This window comes from Ursus arctos, unplaced genomic scaffold (genome assembly GCF_023065955.2).
Source record: "Ursus arctos isolate Adak ecotype North America unplaced genomic scaffold, UrsArc2.0 scaffold_28, whole genome shotgun sequence".
In the NCBI taxonomy this organism is placed as follows: Eukaryota; Metazoa; Chordata; class Mammalia; order Carnivora; family Ursidae; genus Ursus; species Ursus arctos.
Window position 1 is genome coordinate 6462301 of NW_026622963.1, and position 17484 is coordinate 6479784.

At 38.3% G+C, this 17484-nt stretch overlaps 1 protein-coding gene across 5 annotated transcripts in view; it reads right to left on the reverse strand.

Moving 5' to 3' along the window:
- Positions 1-17484, reverse strand: part of UACA (uveal autoantigen with coiled-coil domains and ankyrin repeats) — a 92595-nt gene that overhangs the window by 17609 nt on the left and 57502 nt on the right. For all 5 annotated transcript variants that reach the window (XM_026478424.4, XM_026478423.4, XM_057303588.1 and 2 more), the window contains exons 4-13: positions 16523-16587; positions 15665-15722; positions 11970-12040; positions 11760-11866; positions 9126-9307; positions 7984-8021; positions 5014-5082; positions 2280-2387; positions 1697-1729; positions 1088-1186 (exon numbers count right to left, since the gene is read on the reverse strand). In XM_026478424.4, the coding sequence (XP_026334209.2) occupies positions 1088-1186; positions 1697-1729; positions 2280-2387; positions 5014-5082; positions 7984-8021; positions 9126-9307; positions 11760-11866; positions 11970-12040; positions 15665-15722; positions 16523-16587 (830 nt within the window). The remainder of the gene's footprint in view (positions 1-1087; positions 1187-1696; positions 1730-2279; positions 2388-5013; positions 5083-7983; positions 8022-9125; positions 9308-11759; positions 11867-11969; positions 12041-15664; positions 15723-16522; positions 16588-17484) is intronic.

Here is a 17484-nt window from a genome sequence, read left to right on the forward strand (position 1 = left end):
CATGCCCCTGGTCGGTAACCCCTCACCAAAGGGTGGCCTCTACTCTGACCTCGATCCCCACAGATTAGTCATGTCTGATTCCGAATTTCGTAAAAGGGAAATCATGCAATATAGACTCTGTGTCTGATTTCTTTCACGCAACATTACATCTGTGAGATTCCTCCCATGTCTTTACGTTCCTTCACAGCTGAGCGCGTTTTTCATCTCCAAAGAAAAGAATTGCTTTTGTTACGTGCTTTGGAGTTATAGTCCCCAGGAAAGATAAAAGATCCACACTGAATCAGCCACCTTATTCAATGGCACCAGTGATGAACCACATTGATAAAATACATATGATGGCCTTGCAAAACAAACGTCTGCAGGTGAAAGTCAGGACAGTGGTTACCGGCTGGGCTGGAAGTGTGGGTTGTGACAGGAAGCAAGTGTCAGGAGGCTTCCAGGTACTGGGGAAGCTCTATTCCTTGACCTTGGTGTGTCTGACTTGTGAAAATTCTTCAATGTACACACTTTAACATGTGCACTTTATAATACACTGTATTTCAATAAAAACTTTCTAAAAAATACCATGACTTTGGAAAAACTAAGAGCTAACGGGCCCAACCAAAGCTGAGTATATGAACGGAGCCTTACTGACACACTACTCCCAACCAAGTGTTGTAATTAATGCATATTAATGCGTAGATACACAACACCCTTTCTGAGATAATCCTGGAAATACACTATTCATTTATGACACTTTGTTCTTTTCACCATCATAAACATTGCAAATTTACTGGTACGAGTGTGAAGTTTTGTAAAGGTAAAGACGGACAAAGAGGAAAGCCGAGGAAGAGAAATGGGTATGGAAGAGAATGCTAGGCCCACGTGGGTCAGTTTCAGTGGTCTCGTTTAACCTTTGCAACCGCTCTGTGGAGAAAAGGACGATCACCCCAATTCTGCAAAAGCGGCAGCAAGCTCAGAGGCTACATAAACTGCCGAGATCACACAATAAAGAAGAAAGCGACCCTTCAAATTCAAGTCTGACCCCAAGCTCCTTACCACTGCCCATTATATGTTATATGAAATAACTTATTGAAGCTTTCTATACCTCAAAATATTTAAATCTATTTTTCAGAGTCTCAATAGTTCTTAGGCTTTCTTCGTGTTGCTTTTCTTTAGCTGCCAAAAGGGACTTCAGCTTTTCTTTCTGAAATGGAAAGGAATAAATACAGAGCAAAATCACTCCGTGCTTGCAACCGGGTTAAAAATGTGTTTCAGAAAATGTGAATTAAAATGACTTCGATTTTTTTAGTATTTTTAACTACTAGTAGAGTTGAAAATGTCTACAAATATACTAATAAAATATATAATATATACAAACAATTCTATGAAAAATTCTCATTTCTGTCATTTGTTTCAAATCTTATTATTTTCAGACATTTTATTTACAATGTTTAGAATTTAATATCTTTTCGTTAAAAGTTTCACAGAAAATGAGGCATTCAGAGGCAGTAACAACAAAATGCTTATGATAACCCATGCTACTGTACTTAAACTGTATTTTTATAGTCACATATAGGTCTTGTTTCTCCCTTTAAGCAATAACCAGGAATCGAATCCTCGTCCCCATCTCAACTCGGGACTCAAACCTCAACTGCAATATCATATTCAATTTACGTAACATTTTAGAGCTTTAAAGTACAATTTATCATCCTACCTCACTTTCCAGATCGTCAGCAACCATTACTTCCTAAATTTAAAAAGAAGAAGAAATGTATTTTCATTATTCAAAGCGGATTTTTTAAAGGCATGAGCTCAGTGAATATCTTTGTAAAAGGCTGGCACGTATCTTTAAGAATGGGAACAAGGATGTAAGAAGAAAATGTCTCTGGATGACTAATTCTGTGGTCTGGGCTGTCACTCATTCTTCTCACTGACCAGGTTCAGAAGCACTTGGATTCTTCTGAGAACCCATCCATTATCAACTCCTACCTACTCCTCTTCCTCACATCTTTCATCTACTCCTTTCTCTCCAATCCCACAGCCCCAACTATACAGTTCAGCGCTTTGCTATTACCATACACCCACAGTATTCTCTGTTCTTACATGTGACACTGAAAGTTTCATGTAAAGATCCCAGGAAAATAGGACTTTCCTCAAGGACAATGACCTGATTGTATCTCCTTTAGCATCTAGCACCATGACTTGATGTGGTAGGTGATCATTAACTATTTGTTATCAATGATGATTACTGGTAGTAAAACATTTTTTAATTTTTTTATATTATGTAGATTATTTACCTCATTCAGTTGTAGTTGTAAACCATTGACTTTATCCAGTAATATTCTCTGTTCTTGCTGAATTTTTCTCAACCTCTCTTTCAAATCTTCATTTTCAATCTCCAGATCCTTAAATAGTAAAGGTAACAAGTGCCAGACCAGCCTTAAAAGAGCAATTCTTACGGAAGAAATTTTTAAAAGCAGTTTGCTATCATGTACAGATATAGACATATATAAAACAGCGTTAAGTCCAAAGACACAATAGTTTCAATGACATTTCAATGACTTAAAATTTATAGATCAAAAATAATATAAGGCATACTCATTTCATTGTGCTTTGTTTTGTTATGCTTCGCAAATACTGTGTTTTTTACAAATTGAAGGTTTGCAGCAACCCTGCATCAAGCCAGTCTATCGGCACCATTTCTCCACCAGCATTCACTTATTTTGTGTCTCTGAGAGTTCCATTTGGTAACTATCACAATACTTGAAACTTTTTTTTATTATTATTCTATTTGTTATGGTGATCTGTGGTCAGTGATCCTTGATGACTCTACTGTAATTGTCTTGGGGCACCATGAAGTGCGCCCATCTAAGATGGCAAACTTAACCAGTAAGTGCTGGGTGCGTTCTGACGGCTCTACCCACTGGGCGTTCCCCCATCCCTCTCCCTCTCCTCAGGCCCCCCTATTCCCTGAGACACAACAGCACTGAAATCAGACCAATTACAAACTCTACAAGAGCCTCTAAGTGTTCAAGGGAAAGGAAGAGTCACACATCTCTCACCTTAAATCGAAAGCTAAAAATGATTAAGCTTAGTGAGGAAGGCAGGTCAGAAGCAAAAAAAAAAGCCAAGAGCTAGGCCTCTTGTACCAGACAGCCAAGTTGTGAATGCAAAGGAAAAGTTCTTGAAGGAAATTAGAAGTGCTACTCCAGTGATCGCATGAATGATAAGAAAGCAAAACAGACTTATGGCTGATATGGAGAAAGTTTAAGTGGTCTAGATAGAAGATCAAACCAACCACGACCACGACATTCCCTTAAGCCAAAGCCTAATCCAGAGCAAGGCCCTAACTCTCTTCTATGAATTCTACGAGGGCTGCTAACACAACATCCATTCTGCAGCCCGTGGATTAAGGAGTAATTTCAACTTTCAAGGCTAATTATTTAAGAAATACATTTTATATGGCCTCCTTGATGGAGATTCTTCTGATGGATCTGAGCAAAGGAAATTGGAAATCTTTTGGAAAGGATTCACCATTCTAGATGCCATTAAGAACATCTGTGATTAATGGGACGAGGTCAAAATACCAACATTAATAAGAGTTTGGAGGAAGTGCATTCCAACCCTCATGGACGACTCTGAGAGGTTCAAGGCTTCGGTGGAGGAAGTTAACCGCAGATGTGGTAGGAACTGCAAGAGATCTGGAATTAGCAGTGGAGCCTGCAGATGGGGCTGAATTGCTGCGATCTCATGATAAAACTAATGACTGAGGAGTTGCTTTTTATGGATGAGCAAAGGAAGTGGTTTCTTGAGATGGAATCTACTTCTGGTGAAGATACTATTAAGATTATTGAAATGGCGACAAAAGATTTAGAATAGGACATAAACTTAGTTGACAGGGCGGCAACGGTGTTTGAGAGGACTGGCTCCAATTGTGAAAGGAGTTCTACTGTGGGGAAAATGCTATCAAACAGCATGCTACCAAGAAAACTTTTGTTAAAGGAAGAGTTCATCAATGTGGCAAACTTCCTTGCTGTCTTATTTTAAGAAATTGCCACAGCCTCCCCAACCTTCAACAACTCACCACCCTCATCAGTCAGCAGCCATCAACATCACGGCAAGACCCCCCGCCCAGTAAAAAGATGACAACTCACTGAAAACTCTAATGATGGCTAGCATTTTTTAGCAATAAAGTATTTTTCAATTTTTTCTTTTCTTTTTTAAAAAATATTTATTTAAGTAATCTGTACACCCAACGTGGGGCTCGAACTCACCACCCCGAGATCAAGAGTCACATGCTCTTCTGACTGAGTCAGCCAGGCACCCCAGCAATAAAGTATTTTTAAATTAAGGTATATACGTTGGGGTTTTTTTAGATATGAAGCATTTAAGGCTCCAATTTAGGGCTAGAGTTCACTTTCTTAACACTACATAGTAAACTATAAAAGCCCAAACAAAATGCTTTTGTCTTATCATATGGAAAACAGCTATACAACTTATATTTTAATGGTGTTTCAGTCATAAAATAAACCATTTAATTATGGAAACTTCCTCCAACATAATCCACATAATAATTATTTTTTGAACACTTTGATGAACATAAAATGTTGTATGGTTAAACAAAATGATTCTTCTTCATCAAAATAAAAAAATAAACTAAACATATTTATTTACATTAATAACCATCATTTTCATCACAATACTTAAGTTTTCTAAAATCAATACAAATTTAGGACTTATGGCCCGAAACAGATATATTTAAATCAAAAAGTTATATAAAGTTGTTAAATTATTTGCTTCCTAATACATATTAAAACAATACTTTCTGTAAGATAATATGACCCAAACATTCGTATCAAAAGTCAATTCTTTTAGAAGGGATTGGGCAAGAAAACAGAATCACAAAACATAGCAGGCTGCCCTTCCTTCCCCTGTTCATTTCCCCCACAATTCATGCTCCTCTTTCCACCTGACCCCACCACAAACAACACAGCAATTCTTTACAAAGATACCATTTTTTTTTCTTTTTACCTGAATGTTTCGATGCTCCCTCTGACTTGATTTCATATTTACTTCTTCTAGCATGTATGGCAAATTTCGCTTTGGTGAAACAGAAGAGAACACAGGTTAGCAAGTATGAAAATACAGATAAGTACATTTTCCTCAGTAGGAAATATCCTACTGGAATAGCCAATTAGCGATGTACAGCTTATCCAGCATGAAAGTTTGCTGTAATATAACACAAGGGGGCAGTGTTTGCACTGAAAACTCCAAGTGGAAAGCATCTTTAAGAATACAGGTTTTTTAAATAAATCAAGTATGCTTTATTTTAAAATACGAAGACATAATAAAATTTAAAATCCTAACTGTTAAGGATTTGTTTTTACTGAAGTTACCAAGATTTAAAAAGTAGAATTTGTACTAGACACAAAACTAAAGTTGCACTGTAAGGCATCCTTGACCATTCCCAAAGGAACAATCTAGTACTTAAAAAGGAGGGGGAGTTATACTAATGTTGAAAAGAAGTATGGGAAGTATTTATTTCTTTAAGCACTGATAAAATATCAAAGGGTGTGGAAGATTTGCTTTAATAAAAACATAACACAAGTATTAAATAAGAGAGCATATAACCTTTTTTTGGCCCAAACTGACATTTAAATCTACCTAATAATTTTGGGGCGCCTGGGTAGCGCAGTCGTTAAAGCGTCTGCCTTCGGCTCAGGGCGTGATCCCGGCACGCCGGGATCGAGTCCCACATCGGGCTCCTCTGCTGGGAGCCTGCTTCTTCCTCTCCCACTCCCCCTGCTGTGTTCCCTCTCTCGCTGGCTATCTCTCTGTCACATAAATAAATAAAATCTTTAAAAAAAAATAAAATAAATCTACCTAATAATTTAGAAAGCTATGGTCTTTCTTTTGGGGGGGGGGAAGCTAATGCTTTAATTTTCTAAGAAATTTTTTTTGTGTTTTGTATTATTTGTTGAGTCTTGTTTAACCAAGTGTTTTAACTATCATTCTAGTGAGTATGGATTTAGAGTTAGAGGGACAAGGTCCCACTAGGAAGATAGGCCATACCACGACTTGGCCCATACTACATTTCTAGCCTCATTCCTTCCAGCAAAGCACTGTTCTTTGTGTGAGATCTGACCCACTTGCTCATTCTACCTTCATCCCCGCCTTCCCTGCAGAGGGTCCTTCATCTTCTGGCAGCTGCTTACCTCACCCGCCTCTCCTCCTCGGTCATGAGCACATCGCTCCTCCATGCTGACCTTCTACTGCCCCATGGGTGTGTTAAACATACTCCTGCATCAGGGGGTTGGCCCCTGCCCTTCCCTCTGCCAGCTAAGGCTTCTCCTATAGAGCCCCGTGGCTCCCTTCTCACATTCTTCACACCTCTGCTCAAATGTCACTTCCTGAGAGAGGCCTTGGCTGACCATGCCATCTAAAATAGCTTCCCGCCTTCTCTCCTCTTCATCCCCTAATCCTGTTCCACTTTTCTTCAAAGCAGATGTTATGATACTAAGTACTAGCATTTGCTCATTGCTCATTTCTCTCACCAGGCTGGGAGCAACTTGAGACGGGAACTTTGCTCACTATGACTTCCCAGCACCTAGAACAGTAATTGGCATATAGTAGGTGCCCCACAGAGGTCTGTTAAGCAAACAATTGAATAAGGCTTATTTTTAAAACTCTACTGTAGTTTTCCTGATAACAGGGACTCTATGTCCCTTAGCAGAGGAACAAATCCTATCTGCAACAGCTATTTTAAAACGTATTCAACAAAGAATGCAAATACCGAGTTTTACTGTTCCTAGCAGAATATTAACTCCATGTATTCATTTAGGTAACTCCTAGAGCACTCAGCAGAATACCATTCCCACATTAATATTCAATAATTATTTTAAATATCTATATATTTCAGGAATCACTTTTCTCTGCTCCCGTATAAGACAGCTGTACAGACATAACACAGTACGTTTTTTCCCCCCACTCTACTCCCACTGAGGTCATCTGAGGAACGGGAGAGAAGGTGGAAACAGCTGTTCCCGAGAGAAAGGTAAAGTGATGGCAGACAGAACCCATGCATGAATGTAACACTTAATTCTGATGGACTGGAGAGGAAAACATGCTTTCATATAGCTTTCAGATTCTGGAGAGAGAAGAATGATGCGCAGAGAGAATGATGATCAGAATTTCTCAGAAGGTACCTGATTACTCTCCTCAGGGTTTGGAAGGGCTCAGGTGCCTCTCCCTAAAGAAAAGCGGAAAGCCTGGAAGGGAAGAGCCAACAGAAGAGGAAGGCTGCCTACACTAGCTCCTGAGCAAGATGGTGACAGTGGGGTAAACCAGCCCCACTTACGCTCACCTGAAGAGATTAGGGGAAAACAAGAAGACATTTACTGAGACTGGGACACAAAACCAGGGTTACATAGTGATTTGGTAATAAAATTAGGGCAACGTATGAATTCTTTCATATATTGTGTTTTTTTCAAAGTCCTCTTTAAATATCAACAAGGCAAAAAAAAAGTACAAAGAAAGCAAAATATTAACAGTGGTCTTGAAATCATAATATATAATCAGTTTTGAATTCTGTTTTCTTCCTTTCTTAAGGCACCAGAAGAATTTTCCCGTTAACAGTAAACATTTCAAGCTAAGGTTTATGTTTATGATCTGCTAGGCTAAAATTCATCATTTAAGAATCTCAACAAGGTACAGTATCCCATATTTTAAGGGCTGGAGGCTCAAGGCCAGCAATCAGGAGGCTACATATTTCCCACTGGATACATTCACTGTGTCATTGTCATTGAGATCCACTGTCTCAAGCTCAGTGATGGCATCAAAGCCTCAGGATCTTAATACCTGGGTTCTACATGGACATGATTAACTGAGCAGAGAGAACAGCATGTACTTAAACTTGACAGTTATGTATAATCATTAACCAGTAAACACTTTACTGAAATTGCACCATATATAGAATTTTTAAAAATTAAAATTAAGACTTACCTGCTGTAAAGATGGTCCTTTCTTCCAAAGTTCTCTCCCTAAAGATTTAAAGAGAGAGAAAGAGACGAGAAAGGGGAACAGTAAAACAGCAGGTTACCTCGGGTAGATTACAGATTATGAATTCCCTAACTATACCATTGAGTCATTAAAGAAATCAGTTTTAAAGTTCCCTCTAAAGCTTACTACTTTGCAGTTAAAATGACAGTGACCTAATTTTACCTATTAAACTGCAAAATTATTTTTTTTTGTTATGACTACATCCAGGTGGCTAATATTCAGTGTTAGGAAGGGGAGGTAGTTGCAAAATACAAAATTTGAAACACTCCTCAAATGGAAGGCAATTTGTCAATATGTATCAAAAGCTTAAAGAAATGGGTATATCCTGATATATACGATTCAATTTCTAGGAACTGATCCTAACACTATGATAAAAATATGCCAAAATATTTACGCATAACAACAGTCACTCAATCGCTATATTAGCAAAAACTGCAAACAACTTAAATGACATGTACAGAAAATGGCTTAATTCAATTAAGCTTAAATATATGGAATTTAATGCATTAATAAAAATCATACTATAGACAAATTGTTTATCTATGAGGGAAAACCCTTCAAAATGAATTATGCAAAAAGTAATCTGCAGCTTATTACGAGTGACCTCAATTTCCCTCATATGGAAAAGACTGGAAGGATATTTCTCTTTAATAAACACAGAAAAATACTTGATACAGGTATTTGATAAATAATGGTTGAACATTTTATATACATGTTCAAACAATGATTCTTTCTTTAAAATTTTGTACGTATAAAAAAGCTAAGTGCTACGAGCCCTCCTCATCAAAAAGAAACATATACATTAGTAAAACGCACTTGATTGGGCTCTTTCTCCTCATTCTTTAACCTAGGCCATAGTACAGTAGGGTTCACGTGATAAACTAGCCAACATACGCAACAGGCACTGCCGCACAGCAAGTGACTGCCGTAACGCAAATAGGCAAAGCCGTGGCACGGAGGGAGACACACCACTGATGTGCAGCATTAAGGAATGCTTTGCTCCTTACAAACTGCAGTTCCACCCTCCGAGTCTTTAAAAGCTGCTCTTTAGTAAGCTAGACTTTTCTAGCTACTTTGCTACCTACCTTTGTTGGTATTTTCTGACGCAGTCTTCAATAAAGTCAGAATGTCCAGATTGTCCCCAATTCTTGCGTAGTAAGAGCTATCATGGCCCAGGGCATCCAGCAGGCTCACATCAGCACCATTTTTAAGTAAGACTTCTACGGCGTCTTTACAACCATACTCACAACCCAGCATGAGAGCCGTTCTAAGAGGGAAGAAAGAAGTTTAAAAGACCCCGAGAAAGACCTAAGAAAATATTTCAGAAACCTTCCAGAAGCCCCCTTCTTAAAGAAGAGATACTACTTTAAAAAGTCATACATGTTATACAGATTTTACTTCCTATTTTTATCTTACATTTTAACTTCACATCTATAAAAACATGTGCTTTCTGTTTTAGTTTGCAGAGCTAAAAACCTTGCACTACTTACATACGTGTGTTCCTTCTACTACCAAACGAACCTCCTTTATGCCAGCTCTTCTACGTTCTACAAGTAAATTACCACGAAAATCTTCCACCACTGATACTGTCGCTGCATCTGCTCAAAACCTACGGCTATAAACCCAAACTATTCAAGGCCCTTGAACTGAACCTCACCCTGCAAACCTCTTTGATGAACTCCTACTCCAAAACAAGAATCAGATTCCAGTTCTGATCCCTCTCCTTAAAAGAGCTTTCCTTCTCCTAACTGGAGACCTTCACATCTTCACACTTAATTTTAAAACCTGCCTCCTCGATAAACCTTCCTTCATTATCCCCGTTATCATGGACCACTGGTTTACTCTGCCTTGACAAGATCATCGTGCACTGAAACACTTAGTACAAACAGCAGTAATGCAATTAAACAACTGAATCATCATGGAAATTTAGAAGGACGCTTGAAATTATTTTGTCCCACTCCTATTTTTATTGCTGAGGAAACCAAAAAATTGCTCATGAAATGAAGTGAGTTATCCTAGATCTAACATTGTCTTTGACTGTGAATATTAGATTTCATAAGAAACGGAGTCTTGCTTTTACTCTATGTATATCCTATTTCTCTTTTCTACTCCCCTGTAGTTGCTGGAATACAATTTTATATACACCAGGCACCACCAACAAAGTTTTTTTATTAGGGAAAAAATATTATAGATAAGACAAGAAAAAAATACAGAGTCTTAATTTCTTTTTAATTTCTTCTTAAATTTAAGATTTTAATTTATTTTTTTAAAAACATTTATTTGAGAGAAAGCATGAGCTGGGTGGAACGGGGTACAGAGGGAGAGGGAGAAAGAGTCTTCGACAGACGCCATGCTACAGACTCCACGCTGGGCACGGAGCCGGAGACAGGGCTCCATCTCATGACCCTGAGATCACAGCCTGAGCTGAAACCAAGAGTCAGACACTTAACCAACTGCGCCATCCAGGAGCCCCAAATTTTAATCTATTTTTAAGACCATCTGCTCCCTAGCCTATTTAATACACATTGCCCTACCTCATCGTGTGTGTGTGTGTGTGTGTGTGTGTGTGTGTGTGTGGAAATTCCAAAGTGCTTGGGAAAATATAAGATCTATAAAAAAAAAAAAATAGGGCATTATACATGGATCAACCAGATGATCCCTCTCTGATCCTAAACTTTATTTTTAAACCCAATTTTCTTAGTCATGCTTGGAACCAGATTATAGCATCTGCAAAAACAAAGTAATGCAAAAAAGCCACTTCCTTAATAATCACATTAATGACTTAATTGCTTAAGAATTTCGTCCTTTGAGAGGTCTGAACAATAAAAGCAAGCAGAGCTATAAAATCCGACATCTAAAGACTTTTGCTATACCTATCTACTTCCAGTGAACTACAAAAAAATAGGATACATGTTTAGAAGAATAAAATTAAGTGAAAAGACGAACAGTTTTACTAGTAATCATTTACAAAATGCCAAAAATTTGTTATGAATTATAATGCTCCAACTAGGGAATGGGATGTATTTCAGATACGTCACTGTCTAAAACACTGGGACCATGAACATGAGAATTACAACGGCAGTGCCACGATACACTGGACCTACGGGACGAAAGGGGAAGAGTTACAGACTCAAAGTATTCGTGCGCATCAACTAAAATGACATCGAACACATAAGCAAAGATAAACACAGGAACCTCAAGGTGTGGAAATGAACTTGGTTTCAGAGAAGGAGATAGCACTATGCCCGGGCAGGGTAAGGAGAGCGAACACATTGAGAAAGTCTATATGGAAAAACGTCAGGCTCCAGGACACCCAAGAATCTTTACTCTCAAAAAATTCACTAACAAAGCAGACTGTAGGTGCAATGTTTTATTGTTCTCCCTCATTATCTTATCTGAGCCCATTTTTCATTAAAGATTGTTTTAAAACTTTAAAATAAACAACTGGGATAGAATTCCTCTTCTTTGGTTTTCTGACCTGAACACAGGCTCTAATCACTGCTTGTGTTCCACTTTACCCTGTCATCTCCCCCTATTTCCCTCTTTTTCCTTCATCAGACTCTGGGGAAAAAAGAGAGAAAAAAAAAAAAAAAGAAGTGGGTGCTAATTCCAAGGAAAGAGAGACCCAAAGGGGGATGGAAAGGACAAGTCACAGCTATGGAGTTTCAGAGTCACTGTGAATCCAGCTGGTGTCTGCGGAGCTGTGATAAAAGAATTACCTGTTTTGTTTGTCTCTGGAATTAATCTCCGCCCCTCTATCTATCAGCAGTTGACATATCGTTGGCCTACACATCTGAGTAGCCAGAACCAGGGGTGTCCGCCCATCCTAACCAACAAGAGAAATAGAACAGCATGAAGACAACAAATCTCCCAAAACATGCAAGTTAGAACACGTGAGTTGAAGTGACAATAAACATACACGGACTCACCACGTCTTTGGCATTCACGGAGGCCCCGTGGTCACAAAGCAGCTGTATGCTGGAAGGACAGTCTGCCATGGCTTTGAGGAACAAAGAAAAATGATAAATGGTGAACATCTGTTGGTAAGACACATGGTGCTTTGCTACATCCATATAAGGCATAAGTTCTTCAATTTCTGAACTACCAAGCTTCACATTGTCCACTCTCAGCCTAGCATTATAAGCACCCATTTCAGAAAATGGGTTAGACCGGAGCATTTTATAAATGTTGTATAATTTACTGGGACCAACGAATACTGTCACCCTTGCAGAAGATAATATACTGCTACCCTAAGTGTAAACACAGATATAAAAATCAAATTAAAATTTTCTACTTATAATATATTCTTAAATGTGGCTACAACTGACCTGAACCTTGAGGGATTAGCTCAATTTTTTTTTTTTTTAATGAATCATACTCAGGTCTTTATAGAAGAGTCACAGTAAAAAAGGTTTGACTCGTATAATTCATATTTCCTTTTAAAATCAGAGATTGTAATGTCTGCCTTTGACGATGCAAAGCAGGGTCATTTTGCTGAAAACTGTATTATAAAACCACACACTGCTTCTTCTCCAACCAACACTAGAGTTCATATTTGTATTAGGAAACAAATTATTGTTAACATCCTAAAATAGGACTGGGCTTCAACTCACCATGAATTTTTATTAAAACTTTTTATATTATTATTATTAATAAATACTCCTCGTATTTATTATGAGTCGAGACTAGATTATTAGCCACAAAAAGTACTGACAGAGTCTGCATTCTTGTGTGTGTGTGTGAAATTCCACAGAATAAAACCAAATACACATAAGAAAATCAAGTAAATTTTCATTTCTGCTGTCTTTAATCCAGCAAGTCTTTTATATAAAATATAGAATCAGTCTTTAAAAAAAAGATAAACTGAAACAACACATTAATTCAGGAATTGTAAAACTAACAACCACTCAGGGCCAATTAAAAATAAGAATGAAAAAATGTAAAGCATAATAAATTCCAGAGCTACAATATATTGAACCAGTAAAGTCAGTATTAAAGGTGTTATGGTGGAGAGTGGCAGCTGTCACCCAACTGTGATCACCCTTTTTTCCACAGTAATAGGGGGCTGTGCTGGGCACATGGGGACTCCCCTGGAGACCACAGTTCCCAGACTCCCTTGCATGCAGGCATGACCACGTGCATTCGATCTCACCAGTGGAATGTGACAGGAGTGTGCTACCTTCTGACTTTAGGGCTTAAGAGTGGTTTATACATCCCTCCACCATCTTTCCCCTTCCTGTTAGCAGGAAAACGGAAGTGCTTGCTATCAGCTTCAGCCTTAAAGATGAGGATAACACCCTAGGCAATGGAGGAAGGGAAAAATGGAAGAAAGCTGGGTCCCTGAATGAACAGGGAACAGAGCCACAAGCCCATCTGAACATCGGGATTATGACATGAAAGAAAGCAAGCCTGTGGGGTGTTTTAAGCCAGTGTCATTTTATAGTCTTTGTCACAGCAGCCCAGCCTTATCCCTAACCGAGATAAAACCGCTATCAGGAGTTAGGTGCTGTTACAATAAATACCTAAATCGTATGGCACTGGCTTAGCAGTTGGGGACTAGGCAGTGACTAAACATATTTCAGGCTAGAAATCTCGCGATTTTCTCATGCTGTGGCAAACATTTGAAAGCGCTACCACCCATGATCATTTAGAAGGTGGACCACATGACGATGGAGCCTTTCGAGGTGAAACAATAGAAAAGAGCCAAAATTTTAGTGCACATTGGCAGCTGGTTACTTTTCTAAGGTATGGTAAGAAAGAGATGGGGTCAAGCAAAAATCAGCCAGTTTATGTACCGAGATGAAAGGGAATAGACAGTGTCTAGATATTTGGGACCTCAGAGATGTGGAGAAGAGACAGAGAATAGTCAAACAGCAAGATATAACACTATTGTTGGTCACAACTTTTCTCAAGGAACTCCCACTAAGGAGAAAAAAAAAAATCTGGTCTTGGAATAAATAAACATCATGATAAGGATATTATAATCCCATTCAAGAGTATTATTTCAGATGGCTGTGAGGTGGCAGCCGTTAAATGAGGCAGTCATGACTCTACAAATAAGGACAAGAACTAAAGCAGGGATAAGAACTTCATGTCCAGAAAATAACTTTGGAGACGGACAAATGGAAATGGCTGGGGCAACAAATAAACCAGAAAGCCGACCAAGGTTTTATGGGAACCGTACTACTCCAAGTCCCAGAGGGCCAGTCTGCTAACACTCATGATTGTTCCAGCCCTTAAGCTGCCTCTAAGAGGACATGCTCTCCGCCATGCAATTTATCTGTGACCCCAGAGAATGACAGACAAGTAAGAACCTCCCAGAAGTCAGAGGTAGGGCCCACAGAGAACAACGGATAAGGCATTTCTCCTCAAAACCAAAAACCACTTAGGGATGGATCATTGTGAGGCTCAAATGATAATGTATATGAAAATGCTTTGCAAATACCACCACTTTCTACAAAAATAAAAGAAAAAATACCTTGTGTAAAAAATGAAATCATCCTAAGAGCACATAAGACATAAAAAGGAAAAAGCTGAAATAAATTAAGATAGCAAGTTTGAAGAAATGTGGGGTACATTGCATTTTTAACGCAGGCCACTTCCACCTACTGCAGATATTACACAAACACGACAAGAGAGGCTAGCTACTTTTCTTTACTTTGGCTTTCCAGTAAATTGCAGGAATGTCAGACTTAGAGGAGTCAGGCCAGAGGTCAGACTGTGGTACATTCCAAAAATACTTAATACCTAACTTTTGTCTTTAAGACACCTAAAGAATAATGCAGATAAACTTAAGATACACAAGTATGATTAATAACATCTGTGAAATTACTAGTATAAACCTTTTTTTAAAATACAGCCCATTACAGTGATAATGAAATTTAGCACCGAGGCCTAAACCAACAGCTACCACCACCATTAATTAAGAAATTACTACATGCCAGGCACGATTTATAATTTAATTATAACCACTTATTGCAGTAGTATTCACTTTATTTTGCAGATGAGCAAAATGGTGTTCCGACATGTTAATTAGGTTAATGTAGTTTTTTTTTTTTTTTTTAAGATTTTATTTATTTATTTGACAGAGATAGAGACAGCCAGAGAGAGAGGGAACACAAGCAGGGGGAGTGGGAGAGGAAGAAGCAAGCTGCTAGTGGAAGAGCCTGATGTGGGGCTCGATCCCAGAACACCGGGATCACGCCCTGAGCCGAAGGCAGACGCTTAACCGCTGTGCCACCCAGGAGCCCCGGTAAATGTAGTTTTTAAGAAAAAAATCATCTTCCTATTTCTCCTACCAAATCCCCCCTCCACACACACACACACACACACACCACACACGCACACACAGTCACACGGTGCTCGGAGCTTGCTTGAGAGCAGAAGCATGTTTATTTATCTTTGGACTTTCAGTATCTAGCAAACCAGCCTGTCAATGTTGGCTGAATGAATCTTTTTAAGCTGTACGATCAAATAAATTTCATGTTCGTGTAAACAAAAACTTCATACTATTCTCTTTCTCCAGGAATTATACAAATATATGCATATTAAAGCTTGGAGATTAACTTAAATGCCTAGCGGTTTCAACAACTACTGGCTCTGTCCGAGCGAAGCCCTCACTTACCTGCGTCGTGAAGTGCAGTTCTTCCCTGCAGATCTATATTTTCGGTGGGACAATTGTACTGTTAAAACACAGAAACTTAGTCAACTGGGAGAGTTTTACTTTAAAGTTAAACATCCAGACTCAAATGAACAGCTGTTATTTAATCTTAAAATATTCCATTTATCAAAAAACCTAAGGACTACTAGACAAGCCACTAAATATTTTGACATGAAACAAATATAATAACATTATACTGTAAATTCAAGTGTTTCACCAAACAGGAAAACATATGATACATTATAATAGCATGGGATGTAGGAACTGTTATTGTTTGGGGTTTTTTCTCACCAAGAGTTAAAATTTGAACAACCGAATCAGGAGAAACAAATGAGTTCTGCTGTGAAACTTCGCGGTAACAATGGTTATGGAAATGGAGGACTGGACCCTTTAACTGAAAACTTTCTTCAGCCTGCTAGTTCAAGGAATTTTGTGGCTGCCTGACTACAAGTTTAACTAATGGTATTGATACCACATAGTCTAAGTGACTGATGTTTATATAGAAATATATAGCTCCTATGCTATATCACTTTATGTCATAGACCAGACGACAGAAAATTCCAGTCTCCAGCTAATGTCAACAGGAAGGTCAAGCCTTTGTTATTTATTTTTAATACACTGAGTTATGCGATTCACTTCCCTCAGAGTTTTTGCTTTTTATTGTTCACATTCTTTCACAAATGATGGAAAAGAAATTACGTAAGCTAACGGTCAAAATTAACCTACTACTTTCTTTGATCTTGAATTCCAAAAACACACTGAAAACACATCTATTATTTGCAGTCAAAATAGTGAAGCCAAAGTATTAACCACTTTTACTACCTGTAGAAGTTTTTGTAGACACAATGCATGCCCATACTTCGCAGCCAGGTGAAGAGCATTTCTTCCTATTAAAATAAATAAGATATACATGAAGGCTTCTTTTCTTCACAAGTGAATTTTCCATAGAAATGTGATTCATTTTTCCAAGATTAGTTGACAAGATACTTAATTTGTAAGCATGCTTTCACTCAGATTGATATTTTAGTAAGACATAATGTATACACCAAAACAACGAAGATGGGAAGAAAAATTAAACCTACAAACCCATAAAGAGCAAGAACTTTGTCTTACTCACCACTGTATCTCCAATACCTAGAGTGGTGCCTGGGACAGAGCCAGTGATTAAAGGTAGCCAGGAAAGACAGGAGGGAGGGAGAGGAAGAGAAGGAGAAAAAGAGAATGGGAATAGGAGAGCAAGAAAGATACCTAGATTTCTCATAATATTTCTGAACAGGCAAGTGTGGACACTAAAATACAGGAAGTTAAGAGACCTAAGTCAAAGAAACTAATTTTCAACTAAAATTCAAAGTTCACTAGGACTGTGTCTCTGAAAATCAGACAACTTGTTCAAATATGATGTGTATTAAAATGTGCCATTTTAAAGGAAACAAATCATCTGAAGGGTTAAGTCTGAATACTAAAAAGGTAAAGCTGCAGACAACATTCTACCTCCAAACATGATTTCTCCGAATTATATTTCTTTACGCATACATCTCATTGGATGGTGAAAGATAAAAGGGTTTTACCAGGCCATTCCATCTTCCAATCTTTCGTGCTCTTAACTTTCCTCTCACTTCACAAACCTCTCAAAAACTGATCTGACTTCACTGGCAGACCCTTTGGCTAGAAGAGAAGTCATTTGTGTTCCGTTCATCCTAGATGAAGGAATACACTAACTTCAACACTTTCAACCCTCACTCAGTTTTATGTGAGTTTAGATAAGTGGATTAAGTTTTCCTGGG